The sequence below is a fragment of the Herpailurus yagouaroundi genome, unplaced genomic scaffold (genome assembly GCF_014898765.1).
Source record: "Herpailurus yagouaroundi ecotype Mexico unplaced genomic scaffold, PumYag 198, whole genome shotgun sequence".
In the NCBI taxonomy this organism is placed as follows: domain Eukaryota; kingdom Metazoa; phylum Chordata; class Mammalia; order Carnivora; family Felidae; genus Herpailurus; species Herpailurus yagouaroundi.
The window spans coordinates 35,114,298-35,132,292 of record NW_024412429.1 but is presented as its reverse complement, the minus strand read 5'-3'; the positions used below and the strand labels follow the sequence as shown (position 1 = coordinate 35,132,292).

General features: G+C 38.9%; 1 protein-coding gene and 1 long non-coding RNA gene across 9 annotated transcripts in view; one reads left to right on the top strand and one right to left on the bottom strand.

Annotated features, from left to right (window-relative positions):
• Positions 1-17,995, top strand: part of L3MBTL3 (L3MBTL histone methyl-lysine binding protein 3) — a 127,257-nt gene that overhangs the window by 58,347 nt on the left and 50,915 nt on the right. For all 8 annotated transcript variants that reach the window (XM_040449230.1, XM_040449228.1, XM_040449231.1 and 5 more), the window contains 3 exons: positions 4,323-4,399; positions 9,173-9,258; positions 11,550-11,660. In XM_040449230.1, coding sequence (XP_040305164.1) covers positions 4,323-4,399; positions 9,173-9,258; positions 11,550-11,660 — 274 coding nt within the window. The remainder of the gene's footprint in view (positions 1-4,322; positions 4,400-9,172; positions 9,259-11,549; positions 11,661-17,995) is intronic.
• Positions 3,220-12,585, bottom strand: LOC121013476 (uncharacterized). Its single transcript, XR_005782732.1, has 3 exons — positions 12,149-12,585; positions 5,857-5,958; positions 3,220-3,353 (listed from the first exon to the last, which is right to left on the bottom strand). It is a non-coding gene; the product is annotated as an uncharacterized LOC121013476 (long non-coding RNA).

Sequence of the window (17,995 nt, the reverse complement as noted above, 5' to 3'; positions counted from 1 at the left end):
TCATTTCATTTCATTTCATTTCATTTCATTTCATTTCATTTCATTTCCAGTATAGTTAACATACAGTGTTATATTACTTTCAGGTGCATAATATAGTGATCTAGCAGTTCTACCCATTACTCTCATCATGACAAATGTGTCCCTAATCCTGTTCACCTGTTTCACTCATCCCCTCACCGGACCTCCCCTCTGGTAACCATCAGTTTGTTCTCTAGTGTTAAGTCCATTTTTGGGTTTGTCTCTTTTTTCCCCTTTGTTTTGTTTCTTAAATTCCACATTTGAATGAAGTCATATGGCATTTGTCTTTCTCTGACTTCTTTTGCTTAACATTACACTTTCTAGATCCATCCATGTTGTTGTAAATGGCAAGATTTCATTCTTCTTTATGGCTGAGTAATATTCCATTGTGTATCATGGGATACCTTCTTTATCCATTCATCCTTTTTATCCATTCATCCAGTGATGGACATTTGGGCTACTTCCATAATTTTGCTATTGTAAATAATGCTGCAATAAACAAAAGGACACATATATCCTTGTGAATTAGTGTTTTTGTATTCTGTGAATAAATAACCAAGAGTATGATGACTGGATCATAGGGTAGTTCTATTTTTAATTGTTTGAGGAACTTCCGTATTGTTTTCCACAGTGGCTACGCCAGTTTGCATTCCCACAACAGAATGCGTTTTAAGGAATTATATTAACATTTTATGAAAATATATCATTGTAAGAAATGTACCAATTGCTGTATGAACTTCACATTGACCTAGCAGTGCTTGCTTTCCTTTCACATTTCTAAAATAATGACATACACATACACACATAGCCCTAATACATAGATTAAGAAAAATAATAGTGTGAGGAAGGGTGGTAGGAGAGAACAAGTGAATAAAGGGAGAGGAAAGAAGAAACCTTTATAAATATTTAAAGATATTTTTCACTGAAATAATTCCGAGAAAAATCAACATTAAATTGGAGCTATCTCATCTCACTTGTTACTTACTGTTCAGGGCTACTAATGTGTAAGTTGGTTTGAAAGAGGTAACTATATCCCATTCACCTAGAGCATTTTTTAGAATGTTCTTTGTTTTTCACTAGTCATAAGATGTTTTTTATTCACCAGAAACTCTAACCACTGTGTTACCTTTCTGGCTTTCTATCTGTTAGTTTTCCATCCAGAGGGCTGTGTTGAGACTTGCTGATCTTTCAGGATAGACTCAACAGATCTGGTTAAAAGAGCACACTGGACTCTTTGGCATCCATTAGACCACTGTTTTCCAAAGTGTGTTCTACAGAACACTGGTGTTCCACGTGATGTTAATGGATTGCCCATTAAAGCAGTGTTTCATAGTTAAGTATCTTTAGGAAATGCTAGGTTAAATAATTTGAAACTTGTTTGCTTATAGTATAATTTCACAGTCTTCAGTATGCTAATGATGCATTAAATATTTTGACCGTTTGGCCCTGATTTTCTTTTTTAACTCCATTACACCCTTTATGTTTGAGGACACCAATGGGGATTGTTCTACCAACTTTTTTTTCTTTTTTTTCTTTTTTTTTGTCCTTTACAGATTTTAATTGTGATCTGTCTCTAGATGCCTCTACATTTATTTTGTAGTATTGTTATAACTATTCCTTTGTAACTATAGCCTCCACTGCCTTATGTTGTGTTTGCCTGGCAAAACCCCAACCCTGGTTCAACTAACTTTATGCCTACCTCATGCTTGTGCCTGAGTGGTTGAATGTGGCTAGAGAAAGGCACGACATGCTCACTGGTCTCACTTCACATTCATGACTGCTAACCTCTGGTGAGCCCTAAGCCTGCCCCACAATCCTACTAAACAGACTCCTGTCTGTTCTTCCATACCACTCAGTTCCACTCCTTTTTCCCTCAGACGTCTCTTAACCTCCATTTCCCACCCTCCCTCTCTGCTGATAGCCTTGTGTCCTGGTCGTTGAAGAAAAAGACAGTCAGGGGAGGCGTCCTCGTGCTCCCACTGTTGTCTGGTGGGTGTATTCCTGATCTCTACCCATCGATAGGACCCTCTCTGTGACGGTGGGTGTGCCTGCCCCTGCCTCAGGGGCCCAGTTTCACACACAGGGTTCCATTTCCTCACTAGGGCATCCCTCTTTGTTGATTATTTCTACCAGTATCCAAACAGGAGAAAGGATTTGGCAGGTTTTTTTGATAACTGGGGGAGCCCTAGCACATAGAACACTACCCTGATCATGGTTGGTCAGCGTGTATTTCTTGAATAAATGAAGTAATACTTCCCATCTTTTAAAAAGAGTTTTATTTTAAAGTAATTTTAAACTTAAAAAATAGTGTAGAGTGTGGTGCCTGGCTGGCTCAGTCGGTAAAGCATGCGATGCTTGATCTCACAGTCATGAGTTTGAGCCCCACGTTGGGGATAGAGTTTACTTTAAAAAAAGTAGTACAGAGAATTTACATATATTCTTCACTCAGCTTCCCCCTGAGTATCTCCCAACTTGAAAAAACAAAAACAAAAAACAAAAGTTTCCTTTTGCTATCTAATGTTACAGGTCTCTGTTTCCTTTTAAAACAGCTACTCCAGTGAATATGTTTTCTGTACCAGCTGGCTCTGTCTGCTGTCCTGCCATTTTCTCTTAAACCCACCCTCTTCCAGCTTTTGCCCTTTCTTATTCCCAGCTCCACCAGAACAGCCCTTGCCAAGAATGTTAATGAACTTCACGTTGCTAAATCCAGTAATCAGTTCTTGTTCTTTGATCTAGCGTGAGCATTTAACTTAGTTGATTTCTTTCTTGTTGCTTTCCTTCTCTTATTTTCTAGTCATTTCTTCTTGGGCTTATTTGCCTCCTACTTCTTCTGTTCTCTCTCTATACTCATTCTCTGGATGGCCTCATCTCTGTTCGTGACCTTAGACATCATCCCAAATGCTGATGCTCCCACAGTTACATCTTTACCTTTGATCTTGTGTTTGAACTCCAGATTTTCATGCTCATTATCTGTTTGGCTTCTTTACCTGTTTGTCAAACATACTGATAAAACAAACAAAAAGCAAAAAACCTCTCCATTCACCATTTGGAATGCCATAGACTGTGTCTCTAGTCCTCCTATCTCAGGAAATGGTCCTACATTCTTCTGATGGCCCCTGCCCCAAACCTTGGGATGTTCCTGACTTCTTCACATCACTCACATTCTGTATCAAATCTACCAGTATATCCTGTTGGTGCTTCCTTGAAAATACAGACCCAAAAACATGATCGCTTCTTATTATCTTCACCACCAGCACTCTGGTTCAGGCCTCCATCATCAACTCTTGCAAAAGCCTCCTCACAGCCTCATCTCGGTTTCCAATGTGGTTAGTTGTCTGCAAAACAGTCACAATAATTACTTTAAAAACATGAATTAGATTATGCCACTCTTCTGCCTAAAACCCCCTACATGATACTGTAGTAAACATCATTTTTCTCTGAATAAAATCCCAAGACCTTACCATGCCTGAAGGCCCTTCCTGATACTATTTCCTGTTCTCTGCTTCCCTCAGTGTGTTCCTGACCCAGCTCTGAGACTCCCACCTCACACACAGCCTTTGTACTTGCGTCCTCTCTGCATGGATTGGCTTTCTAGTGTGCATTTGAGTGGCTCAGTTCTTTCTCCACTTTCTTCAGGTGTCACCTTATTTGAGAGGCTGCTGTGACTGTGCCGTGTAAAGGAGTATCTTTCCATGTTTGCTCTCTGCTTCCTTCTTCCACCTCTTGTCTGCATCGCGTTGTGCCACCAGAGTATTTATTTTGTTAATTTGTTTCCTATCTCTTCCCGGAATACCGCAGACTCCACAAAAGCGGGAACTTCGTATGTGTTTTATGTGCTGCTGTCTCCTCAGTGCCTGTCCCAGTGTCTGGTGCATTATAAGCACTCAGTGTTTGAATGAGTGAGTGAGCAAATGAATGAATGAAATGAGTTGTGTGTACGATGAGGAATACATGGAACAAGTCTGATTAGGAGCAACGAATCAGATGCCAGATAAGGCATAGTGATAAAGAGGTCTTGCAAAAATACATGCCTGACTGAAGGAAAGATGAGAGAGAGGAGAAGAAAGAGGTGAGGAAAGGAAAGGAATACCTCCTCTTAATACCTGGCCGCTGCCATTCTAACAGATGATAGAAGCGTGTTTGTTTTTCAAGGGTGATCGAGCTTCGTGCTTCTTGCACGTTTGCCCTTAGAGATGCTGAAATAACTTTAGCTTGCCTGTGTATATGATTATTTATGTACACATTTATTTGTATTTGAGAATTGATCCTGATCGTTACAGTTTTGTGATTTATATAACCTACAGGTGTGAAGCATCGAGCCCACACATTCATCCAGTCGGGTGGTGTAAAGAACATAGAAGGACACTCATTACTCCTCCAGGTTTGTGTTTATTATGTGTCTAATATTATTCTTCATATGCATCAGGAGTCTGCAAACTTTTTCTGTAAAGGGCCAGATAGTACATAATTTTGGCTTTGTAGGCCACACATCTCTGTCACAACTACTCAATTCCAGTTTTCATGCACAAAGCAGCCCAGACGATAAGAAATGAATGAACATAGTTGCGTTGCAGTAAATCTTTACTTGCAAAGAACAGGCAGCTGGTCAGGTGGTAGTTTGCTGACCCCTGATACACCTGAAAGTATATACATTGGCTTGGTCCACAACAGAGTATCAAAGGTTGTCTTCTTTGGAAAATGAGAAGTTCTTTTTAAAAAGATCTTTATTTCCCAAGTTGTCATTCATTTTTAGACTTTTCATTCATACACATTTAAATATATTATCTGACCACAGAAGTCAGGTGTCTAAAGCTTTAGTGAATGTAGAGAAGTGGACATAGGGGACCGCATTTGTGGGTGGAGCCTTGACCCACATGTCACAGTCAATTGTGACAAAAGTACAATGTTCACATTTAAGTGAGTACTTGAGGCTTTAGATTTTTTTTTTTTTAACCTGGATCAGAACTTACACATTCAGTTTTCCTTTTTCTATTGGAGTGTAGTCTCCAAAACAGATTTTGCACCTTTATGCTGGTAGTACCTCTTGTTCGTTTTCTGCAGTTTCCAGGTACTTCAGCCATCTGCCTCTGGCCCCGCGGCCCCTTCTCAGCTTCGCTGTCTCTGTGATGGAGAACAGTGTACCTGCTGACGAATTGTTTCTTTGTTTTATGTCATGTTGAGTTTATTTTCTTATGCCGAAGAACGGATTCTTTGGCTTCATCATAACCAAGACAGTGAGTTTCCAAGTGTGTCGCTGTTGAAGGTGCCAGGGCTATCATTGGGTGAAAAGACAGGGCCATCAGCTGATACAGAGCATCAACTGCCCTGTTGCTTATGGGTACTCACGTGAGTGATGCAAACTTCCGTCATCACAGGCAAAGGGTAGCCCCTCGGCTGGCTAAGAGCTAATTTGTGGATGTTGCCAGCAGCACAGATGCATCAAAGCCTCAGTTTAGAGCTTCCGATACTTGTCTCATTCCATTCGAATAGCTGATTTCATGGGGAAGCTTGTTTCCAGTTCCGTGGTGCTGTGTCTTTGTGTCTGATCACTTCCTCAGCCAGGAGACCAACCATCCCAGGGATGCCTGAGATGAGTCCCTTCGGCTTTCTGAGTTTTCTCCTAGGTTAAGGAACCAAAGCCCTTGTCCTTCACTGATTTGTAGAGCTGTTTTGAAGATGAAAGAGCTTTAACTTAAACCATAAAGTGTTAGTAAAGCAAGACATTAACAGTTGCCTGGCTCAGACATGGAGCTGCCTGGAAGGTTTTCCTGGACAGCTCTCCTGTGTCCTGTGGCTCACACACTGTTAGCAGTCAGTGAATGTCGATCGCACACTTACCTGGTGTCAGTGTTACCATCGGAGTTGCTGTAAGGATTTCCCAGTTTGGTATTGGTCCATTTTTTTTTTTTCTTCACCACCTTTATGGTCATAATCAGAAGTCTGGTAAATAAACACAGAACCAGTGAGTAACAGTGCTTGGTTATGTCGTCACAGCACTGGCTTAAGTACCGTGGGAATGGGTGGTGTAAGGCATGATTGCTGACTTCCAATGCGAAGCCGATCACCAAGTCCTCTGTCTCCCTCTGTGGACTTTCATATCAGCGGAAGAGAAGAAAAACATAGCTTTTTGACACATTTAAAAAATCTAAATTTCATGTTCAAAAGTGCCAAACACAGCAATATGAGTAAACACCACTGATTGTACACCTAAAAATGGTTAAAATCATATATTTTCTATGCTGTAAATTTTACCACACACACACACACACACACACACACACACGTTTAAAAAGAAACTGTCAAATAACGGTTTGTAAGGCCTATGCTGATATTACCTTGGTGCTATGACAAAAAAGATGCCCTTTGTCCAGTCCCTGTCCCTGAGGGCAGCTTCCTGGCAAGGTCTCTGATGTCCCGTCTGAGAAGGACCCTAGTCACTTGCTGTTCCTAGACAGCAGCTCTTCTGCCCCTCCTGTTAATTCATGGATCAGCCCTGCTGGACTCCCCACATTCATTTTTTTTCCCAAATATGTAGCATTATCTCCTGTTTCCAAAATTAAAGCCTTTATGACTTTTTAAAATGATTTTTATCTTGAATTATCCAATTATGCATTAATACATGCTTGTTTTTAAAAATTTAGAACGTTTGGGACACCTGGGTGGCTCAGTCGGTTAAGCGTCCGACTTCAGCTCAAGTCATGATCTCACAGCTCGTGAGTTCAGGCCCCGTGTCAGGCTCTGTGCTGACAGCTCAGGCTGGAGCCTGCTTCGGATTCTGTATGTGTGTGTCTCTCTCTGCCCCTTTCCCACTTGCACTCTGTCTCTCTCTCTCTCTCAAAAATAAACATTAAAAAAAATTTTTTTTTAAATTTAGACTGAAAATAGAGACAACAGTTGTTCTGTCTCATAATAGTTTGAGTTTGTCCTTGTATCTCTCCAGAAAAATCATTCTGCCTCTGTTTATACACAAACACCCATGCGTGTACAATCAGCTTTAATATTATTTAAACTGGGCAAGATGCATTCCTTAAAAATATGTTGTAAAATATTTGTATTTATAGAAATATATTTGCATACTTTTTAAACTTTTATTTTGTGGGGCGCTTGGGTGGCTCAGTCGGTTAAGTGACTGACTTTGGCTCAGGTCATGATCTCACAGTTTGTGAGTTCGAGCCCTACATTGGGCTCTGTGCTGACAGCTCAGAACCTGGAGCCTGCTTCAGATTCTGTGTTTCCTCCTCTCTCTGCCCCTCCCCCACTCGCGCTCTGTCTGTCTCTCTCAAAAATAAATAAAACATTAAAAAAAAAGTTTTAAGCTTTTACTTTGAAATAATTTCAAATGTAGAGAAAAGTTGAAAGAATAGTATGGAAGTCATCGATACCCTTGACCCAGAGACTCATTCAAGTTCATCAGTTGTATCAGTGATGCCATTTGTAGCAAAAGGATCAGACATTGCACTCGGTTGTCATATCCCTCTACTCTCCTTCAGTTAGGCTCTCCTCGACTTTCATGACGTCAGTGTGTTTGGGAATTTGAGATTAGTCATTTTGTAGAATGCTGCTGAATTTGGGTATGCTTGGCGTTTCCTCATGATTGGATCCAGGTTCTGTATTTGGGCAGGAACATCACAGAAACAGCACCATGTTCTCCCTGCATCCTGAGCGGATGTCAGTTTGTCTCACTATTGATCTTTTACCGTTAATTGACCAAGATAGTCAATTACTTCTTCACTTCTCCGCTAACATGGTTATCTTTTTCTCTGTAAGTACTAAGTATTTTGTGGAGAGATACTTGGAGATTGTGTAAATACCCTGTGCTTCATCCCCATGTCACTCACTAGTTTTAACATCTGTTGATATTTCTCGTATGAATTCTTATTCTGACAGTTGCTAAATGCTAATTTTTTATACCATCATTCCTTGTACATAAGCAGTTGTTATTATTCTGCAAAGAATAGCTTTTTCATCTTCCTCTTTATTCATTGGTTAATTTATTTCCGTCTGCATGGATTCATATATTACTATTTTCATCAAGGGGTTATAAGCCATAACCAGCATTGCTTACTTTCATGTCCCGATTTTCCCAGATTTGGTCCGTGGGAGTCCCTTTAAGTCAGTTACCATGTCCTTTGACATGTTCTTTGAGAACTTCATTCTTTCTGGCACAGCAAGGCTTATCTCGTACTTTCCCTGATTCAAGCTAAAATCTAAACAGTGGATGTGGTGATGGCTACGGGGTGATGCTGCCTCTGTTCTCTCGGAGGATATAGTTAGGAAATACGTTCATGTAAAAAAGTTATATTAATGCATATTTCTGTACCTATTTCGACATTGAAAACCAAGAATTATATCCTTAGCTCCAATTCATATCCAAGACCACAAAGTTTATTCTAGTTTCCTACTTTCTCTATTTTTTCGGTCAGTGAGAAATCTGCCTTCCTTTATCTTCAGTATATTTACAAATTTTTTCAGTCCTTTTTAAGTAGCCAGTTTCCCACCACACTGAGTCACTATTAATTCCTGCTCATGTCTGCCTAATGGATTTTGGAGTCTGGAGGAAACAAAAGGGGGCAGGAGGAAGGAGGGATAGTTCTTTCTGCATATTTTATTTTATGAATAGTGTTCCATGACTTGATTGTGCTTGTTTGACCTAACAGTATGATGACATATCTGGAATATTTCACATATTAGTGTATGTAAGTCTGCTTTATTCTTTTTAATAAATGCTTTCTATTTCATATGTACTATATATATATGTGCACATTTTCTATATTGTTATTAAACTTATTTTTACACTTTTTCATTGACAGCTGTGCATTTGTCTTTGTGTGCATGAGATTTTATATTAGTAGAAGAAGAATTGCACATTAAAGGGCATTTTTGTTAGTGTGTGCATATCTGTATATAGGACTTACCAAGAATATAAATTATACATATACGTATATGTTATATTTTCATTTAGAAGATAGAAGAGGAGTCATGATCAAGATGAAAGTAATTATTACAGTTAGGTCTGAGTGTGTTATTCACTTTAAAGTTATTTGGAACATGAACGTAATTTCCTAGATTATGGTAACAATATCTCATAATTTTATAGGTCAGTTTGTGGTTCTGTCATTCTGGTTAAACCTAACAGGGTTTGCTTTTTTCTTAGGTTATCCAAATGTGAAACATTTTTCTTGGGATAAATACTTAGAAGAAACCAATTCTTTACCTGCCCCTGCAAGAGCTTTCAAAGTGGTGAGTTAATACATTTTGCACTATTTCATTCATTTGTGTTGGCAATAGTGTTCATTCATTGAAATTGCAGAACAGAGACGGTACTACTGAGCCAGAAAGAGGAAGAGGAGGGAAACAGAAGACCACAAAAGATGTTTTTGACATCTTACAATTTTGAAAGTCAAAATTATTACAGAGATTTTTTTGTCGTTGGCCTCATTTTGAACTTGTCTCCATGGAAAATAACTGCTTGAATTGGTGTGGAATGAGTTGTTGTGATCTTACAGCAAACTTCTGTTTTTCCAGCTAGATACTCCGAAAAACCGAAACAAGGCAGGACATTGTTTTCTAATAAAAATTGTGTTTGAGGGGCGCCTGGGTGGTGCAGTCGGTTAAGCGTCCGACTTCAGCCAGGTCACGATCTCGCGGTCCGTGAGTTCGAGCCCTGCGTCGGGTTCTGGGCTGATGGCTCAGAGCCTGGAGCCTGTTTCCGATTCTGTGTCTCCCTCTCTCTCTGCCCCTCCCCCGTTCATGCTCTGTCTCTCTCTGTCCCAAAAATAAATAAATGTTGGGAAAAAAAAATTTTTTTTAAAAAATAAAACTTGTGTTTGAGAATTCCTTTGGATTTGTTTATGGCAAGCTGACATGCTGTTTTTCTTTTTATTGCTATTAATCAGCATGTTTGATTATCAAAATATAAGGCCATTTGCTTTTATTGTAGTATCTTTCTAACCCAGAGTCCTTGCATCTTACATATAACTTGTTAAGATTCAAAGGAAACCTCATTTCTCAGCAAGGGAAGAATAAGTGATGAGAGGCATTTTAAATTTTTTTCGTTTTTCTAACAGCTTGCTTAATTATTTCTATTTTTTCATAAATTTAAAGAAGAATATGTTAAGAATTTTAAGAATGTTTTTAATGTAGCATAGTCTATCATAAGTAACACTTTTTAAAATGATTTATTGTGTATAAATTGCTAGGGTTTCTAATGATAGGATTAATTAGGGATATGGGCCCAAATAATAGGAAAAAAAAGAACATGAAATATTTTTGAGAAAAGAAGTATATTACGTGAAGAAAAGCCATGTAAAAGAATGTGTATGGTCCATCTGAGAGTAAATTTAGGATTTAAAAATGGATAATTAGAGTTCTGCCTTACTTAGGAATTTTTACCTGACTCTCTAACTTTATCTCAAGCTATACAAAGAACCGCATCGCTCTTTGCTTGAACTCGATAAAATCGTGTCAAGATCAGTCTGCATATCTCGTGTCACACTGAGACCTGAGAGAAAACTACGATTTCCTTAGTTTGGCCTTTAGGTGCCTGGCATTGATTGTTTTTTATCCTTTGCGTAATTTTCACACTTAATTCTCCGAGCCACAGTTTTGTTAGAACCACTTCACAGAACAGGGGTGTGAGGCTCAGATGGTTTAAGCAATTTACCCAACATACCCTTGAGCTTGCCTTCGACATCCTGCAACTTTTCCGGAGGTTTACAGGTTTCTGCTGAGTCCTGAGGTGGAGCTAGCTAAGGTGTGGGAGGAGAGGTCTTCCTTTCTCATTCCTGTTCTTACAAGAGTGATTTCATCCCATACGTTTTGATGGCTGATTTTCTTTTTCTAAAGACGTCTCCTGCTTTTTGTTCTCATGGTCATTTCTAGTCTCTGTCACATCTCTGCCACTTTAATGTTCTTTCTTCTGTTTTCATAAATAATTTTTATGCTTGTTGATTTTTGCCAAGATGCCTCCTCCTTTTTTGTAAAAAGAATTTTTTTTTAATGTTTATTTATTTTTGAGAGAGAGAGAGACAGAGCGTGAGCAGGGGAGGGGCAGAGAGAGAGGGAGACACAGAATCCAAAGCAGGCTCCATGCTCTGAGCTGTCAGCACAGAGCCCGTCGCAAGGCTCAAACTCACAAACGGTGAGATCACGACCTGAGCCAAAGTCAGATTTAACCGACTGAGCCACCCAGGCGCCCCACCCCTCAAGACACCTCCTTCTAACTAATGAGAAAAACTTCTTGCCTTCCCTATGCCTAATCAAATATCCACAATATTTTGCATTTTCTCTTAAGGTCTTTTGCTTTCTGTTTCCTCCGGCTGGGTGCTCAGGCTGTTTCTCTTGCTTCAGGGTTTGGCCGTGTGATTTGGGATTGTGTTTTTTTTTGATAAGGACAATGAGGTCCAAAGCTACTGTAGGAACTTGGGAGTTTGAAGGTCGATTCTGTAAATAGCTTATTATTCTGTCTTTGTGACACAGAGCCTACTTTCTCTTCCTCTGAATCTTACCATGTAAAATTTTCTGTATGGCAGAAACCTCCACATGGATTCCAGAAAAAAATGAAGCTTGAAGTCATAGACAAGAGAAATCCTATGTTTATTAGAGTAGCAACAGTTGCAGACACGGATGATCACCGAATAAAAGTGAGTGTTCTCTGTTGTGGTTCTGTTTTGTCTTTTGTTACAAGATAACTTGGATGGAAACTTCGGCAGATACTTAATTTGTGAAGTCCTAGAATTAAATCAGTAAGACTACAGGAATATGAAAATAAAGTGGCTGTACATCTTTGTCAGTATTTATCCAGTGTTTTCCTTTAATCTATGCAAGAAGTTCTCTTTAGTTATGACTGACATTTAATATGTTGTATCTACTTTCTTTTTCCGAGCACACACTCAGAATGTGAAAAGTCATAGGTAAGAAAGGGATTTCTTCTGAATACAGTGCGTCATTCTCCAATACAATGCTCTTTTTTTGAAAACTTGAAGATTAATTTTGATGGGGTTATATTAGATGTAGAATTTTCAGAAGAAAAGTAAAGAAGGATAGCCCTTTCATATAGGACAAGGAAAGAGAAATGATTGTATAAGAAAGTCAGGTTTTAATTAGATTTGGATTAATAAAAGCGAAGTACCTCTCCGAGGGTAAGCGAATGTTCAGGAAGGTGGCTTCGGTCTGTTGTGTCCCAGGTGATGAAGTGAAGTGTAACAGTGGTTCCAGGTGAGGAGCTAGAAGTTATCTCTGGTTCTGGCTTCTGTGTTTCCTTCGCCCTCAAATGAGAGCCCTGTTCATTCCACTTACTTCACTGTGAAAACAGCAAGATGTTAGATCTACATGGTGTCTTGCCGGCCCTTACCAGCTAACAGCGTTCTTCCACTATTCAACATATGTGGTGGTGACAGGGCAGGGGGTTTATGTGACAATCACAATTTTATCTGGGAAGCAGAGGCTCAGGAAGAGTTGATGAATTACTTATTAATTCTGGCAGTGGCAGAACTAAGTCACAGCCCTAAACTCTAGGAGTCGAAATTTATGCTCTTTAAAAAAATAAATATTGTGGCGCTTGGGTGGCTCAGTTGGTTAAGCACCTGACTTCATTCAGGTCATGATCTCGCAGTTCGTAGATTCGAGCCCCACATCGGGTTCAGTGCTGGCAACTCGAAGCCTGGAGCCTGCTTCGGATTCTATGTCTCCCTCTCTGCCCCTCACCCACTTATGCTCTCTCTCTTTCTCTCTCTCAAAAATAAATAAACATTAAAAACTTTAAAAACAAAAAATAAATCACATATTCAACTATCTGTAATAATATATAAAAAATTATAGAAGAACATGGAAAACGTGTATCAATGTGGTTTTGTATAAAACAGAAATTTTAATGTTTAATTAGCTATTTTTAAGATTATATAATCATGCAGTGGTTTGGAAATTATAAACAGTGCAGAGTCTGTTAACCTTTTTCAAGTGTATTTTCCTATTAATTGTCCTTGGTGTGATAGTAGAAGTCATAAAGCAATCAGAGTATTTTAGGACTAGAAGTATTTTTTAGATAACCTAGGCTAGTGATTCAAAGAAATGTAGAACTAAGCAAGATACTATTTTTAAAAATCAAATTGGTCAGAATTGAACAAAAAATAAGTGTTTTGGTTTAGGTGCATGGAAAGTTTATTTTTTTCGTGTATTTTCTTGTATTTTTCATGTATTCTTTTTCATGTGTAGCTGGTAGGAATGGAATGTATCTCGGCCACTAAAGAGCAGTTTGGTGAAGCACAAAAGTCTTGAATCTCAGTCCTAGGAATTTATTTTAGGAGAATTAACCAAAGGGAATATGCAAGGATAAAGACTATAAGGAAAATATAGCAGTTTATAGTATTTAAGATTGCAAACAAGCACAGTAAGATGTAGGTAAAGTAAATTACTCTATATGATGGTAAATATTTAAGAAAAATATTTAATATTGGCAAGTGAAAAAACTCAGGTTGACTATTCTGTATGATGTCTGGTATTGTTTTGTAAAGAATATTATGGAAAGAAACTTAACCAAAATAATGACAGTTCTTCTCTTGGGGTGCTAAGATTATGAGTGATTATAAATGATTTTTTATAATTCTAAATGAATTATAAATGATGAGGTTTTTGGTGTGTTTTTCTTTTTGTTTTGTTTTTTGTTTTTGTTTGTTTTGTTTTTAGTTACCTGGCTTCAGGAACACATATTAATTACTGTAATAGTAAAAAAAAAAAAAAAATTTAGATTAACTCTGATTTTACATGTGAGAACGTTTTTGACCCGGAGAGGTCAAGTACTCTAAAGTGGGTCATTCAGTTAGTTAATAGGAAAAGTGTGGACTAACTTTTTAGTTAGCCAAATTCTCTTTCCAATACAACATCCTCGTTGTTTAACACCCAAAACAGAGCTGGCTATGAGGCGTTGACAATTATCTTTTCACTGTTAGTGGTATAAATTTCATAGCTAAAGGTGAACCACTGAACACGTACCTGTGTGTTTATGAAGTCCTCAAAAGATCAGCGAACAGGTGACGATGACCCAGTTTCAGGATTCATCAGACTTCTGAGACTATAAAAAGCTTTCATTAGTAGGAGTTTTTCTAATGCTGTGGGAGATGACGAAGCAAGAATGCCTGTCTTTATTATTCAGGAGGAGAAAGAGTATATAGAGACTAAGTCCTTAGCGCAGCTTAATATTTTAAGTTTCTCGGGTATAGAATCAACTCTTCAGCTAAATAAGATCAACCTTTTAGGCTACATGATATAATATATTTTATGCCTTAAGTTATTACAGGTAAACATTTTAAAACACTCCTGTATTTCACCAGATGCTGAAAGAAAACAAGCAAAATGTTTTTGCTCTCATCTGTATGTTCTGGGGAGAGTTAGAACATACTACAGGCCCCGTCCCTCCCCACACTCACTTCTGCTTCCTCACAGGCAAGAACTTTCTTTTTTTTTTTTTTTTTTTAGCTGCTGCTTCTGACATTTTATTCCTAATTTTCTGAAATAATATCTGTGTTCTGCTGTTTTCTCAGCCCCATCAATTTTAGGTCCAGTGTATTTCCTTCCTGTTAGGGTAGTTCTGGATTAAGCTCTTACCATATCCGTTCCTTCACTGTATCTTTTCACTAGCGACTTCACATGTTTCTAAAATGTTTTCTCAGTCTTCTGTATTCATCTTCTCATGAGTAAATAAATCCTGTTGGCTGCTGAGCAGAACAGTTTTTTTCTTATGACATTTTTTTTTTTCTGGAGTCAGTAATTTCTTGTTTTGGTTTTTTAAATTTTCTGTGCTCATAGAATCAGACGTTTACAAGTGCTCCAGTAAATCTGATGTGTCTTTCTATCAAAAGCCCAAGTGTATTTTTTTTTAAATGGTTATTTATTTTTGACGGGGGGGAGGGAAGGAGAGAACGAGCAGGGGAGAGGCAGAGAAAGAGAGGGAGAGAGAATCCCAAGCAGTCTCCACACACTGCCAGCACAATGCCCAACCTGGGGCTTGAACCCACACACCTTGAGATCATGACCTGAACCAAAATCAAGAGTCAGATGCTTGACCAACTGAACCACCCGGGCGCCTCCAAGTGTATTTTTAATAAGCCTTCTGTCTGTATCTTTTCTTTCTTGACTCTTTTTCCTACAACTTAGCAGTCGCCTGTGGTCATCTGGGTAGTTCTCTAAGCCTTATCCTGAACTTTCATCCTGAGACTGCTCTTTGCTGGCAGACTATGTTGTGCTCTTTCTTTCTTTCTTTCTTTCTTTCTTTCTTTTCTTTTCTTTTCTTTTCTTTTCTTTTCTTTTCTTTCTTTCTTCCTTTCTTTCTTCCTTTATTTCTGTTTTTTTGAATCACATACTTGTTTTTCTTAGTGTTCTCTTATCATGTTGAAACACATCTTTTTGTAACTTTCTAAGAAAGGGTATATGAAAAGCATCTGCTTTTGGCTCCTTGCACATCTGGAAATATCAATATTACTAGTCTTACATTTGATTCATACTGTGACTAGGTGTAGAATTCTAGGTAGGGAGCCACTTTCCCTCAGAAATTGAAAGCCTTGTTCTGCTGTCTTCTCACATCCATATTGACTGACCTTAGACCTCTAAGGCCATACCAGTTGTTCTGCTCTGGGTGAGTACTCATGCAGAGTACTCGGGCTTTTTACTGTGGAGTTTCATGTCCTCCAGTTTTTGCACATGTTTCTTGTATTACTAGTTGATGACTCCCTGTTGTCATCCTGTGTCTTCTCTTTCTGGAAGTCCTGCAGCTCTGGTTGTTAAACCTTTTGAATTGACCCCTTGATTTTCTTCTACTTTCTTTTTATGCTTCTCTGATTTTTTTATTCTACTTGTTTAGAGAGATATCTACTCTATTTTTCGAAACCTAGGTTGCTTTTTTTAAAAACTTTTTTAATGTTTATTTATCTTTCAGAGAGAGAGAATGTGTGAGCGGAGAGGGGCAGAGAGAGAGGGAGACAGAGGATCCAAAAGGGGCTCTGTGCTAACAACAGAGAGCTGAAGCCGGCCACTTAACTGAGCCACCCAGGCACCCCATGTTTTAAAAAATATTTTTATGTTGCATTTTTAATTACAATTCTGATTTTTTTAATTTTTGAGAGTTTTTTCCTATTTTCTAGCCTCCTCCCCCTTTTTAAATGGCATCATCTTTTTATTTCTTGAAGCAATAGTGTTTCGTATCTGAGGATACTAGTGATGGTTTTTCTTCTGTCCTCTGCTTATTTCCTCCAAATTTCTGCTGTCGTATTGGAGCCTCTCCTCAGATATCAAGTCCTTGACTGACCGTCTGCATTAAGAAAAGGCACTCATAAAGTTAACTGTTTTTCATGGGTGGGACTTACAGCAGACTTCAGCAGACATGACTGTAAGAAAGCAGAAGAGCCAGCTTTTTCACAGGGACGGTCCCATTTGTTGGCATCTGGGTCCTTCTCTGGAGCCTGTCAGTTTCTGCCAGAGTCCTCCCTGGGGAAGAGTGAACCTGGCGGTCGCTGTGCGAGAAAGAGAAGGGCTGGGTGGGAATATACGGCTCTTGGTTGTACAAGTTCCTGTGCTTTCTGTCCAGCCCATTGCCCGTTCAGGTCTGTTGTAGAATTGAGAGCCTTGGGAATTTTTTTCTCTACAAGATAAATGTCTGCTCTTTGCCTGGGTTGTTGAAGGGGCAGTTACCATGGTAGGTGGAGTGGGGGAGCAGCCCGAGGGCGTGTAACTACTCCATATTGACTGTGAGTCAGTACTGCTGTGTTTCAGGACCCTTCTCTCCTGTGTGCTGCCTCCAGAGTGAGTCCTCCTTGGGGTCTGCAGCCAGTGGGCTCCAGGCCTGTTCTACAGACCCCTGGGCTGTGACCCACCCACCCTGTCCTGTAGGTCAACACTCCTCCTGTTTCCGTCCTCCACACACATCACTGTCACTTCTCACCTGTCAGCCGCTTTTCTTCTCCATTGGTCCTTTTGGCTTTATACCTTTTCAAATATAGCTTTAATTTCAGAACAGATTGGAGATAAGCCCCGGGGTCTAAAATGTGTTTTACTGAGTTGCCTTTCACATGCACAGAAAATCCAACCAAATCTTTTTTCTCTTTCCTTTTTTTTTTTTTTTTTTAAGGAATAGTGTGCTTTCTAAAATATTATATGTCTCATTCTTGGTAAGCTGTCAGGAACATGTATTAAGGTTTGATAAAGGGTCCAAATGATGCTTCTGGGTGAAAATGCATCCAATTTCCTAAGCTATAATTTTAAATATGTGTGAGTTAAGTCTTTTTCACTATACTTCGATCCATAATCCTCTTATTTTCTTTAGAATTTTTATTAAATACATCATTATTGCTGAATTGCTTTTATGTATAAGTATATTTAAAGTGGAACATTTGTATTATAAATATTTTGTGTGTCTTTTTGGGGTTTGTAAGATTTTTAAATATTTCATGTTGTATGTTTATCTTCCTTCCTTGCTGTTGTTTATTAGGCATTTGATTTCTTTTCAAAATAGTCCCCAGCAAGAGTAAAACTATCACTTAACATTACTCAAGTGTCTGATTTTTTGTTTGTTTAAAACTTCTTAATATGTCAGTGCCTGAAAAGTAAAAGTTACAAAAGATGAAGTTAAAATTTTTTTTTAGTATTTATTTATTTTTTATTTTTTTTAATGTTTACTTATTTTTGAGAGGGAGAGACAGAGCATGAGTGGGAGAGGGGCAGAGAGAGAGGGAGACACAGAATCTGAAGCAGGCTCCAGGCTCTGAGCTGTCAGTGCAGAGCCTGACGTGGGGCTCGAACCCACGAACCTGGAGATCATGACCTGAGCTGAAGTCAGATGCTCAACAGACCAAGCCACCCAGGCACCCCGAATGTTTGTTTATTTTTGAGAGAGACAGAGACAGAGTGTGAGCGGGGCAGGGGCAGAGAGAAAGGGAAACAGAATCCAGAGCAGGCTCCAGGCTCTGAGCTGTCAGCACAGAGCCTGACA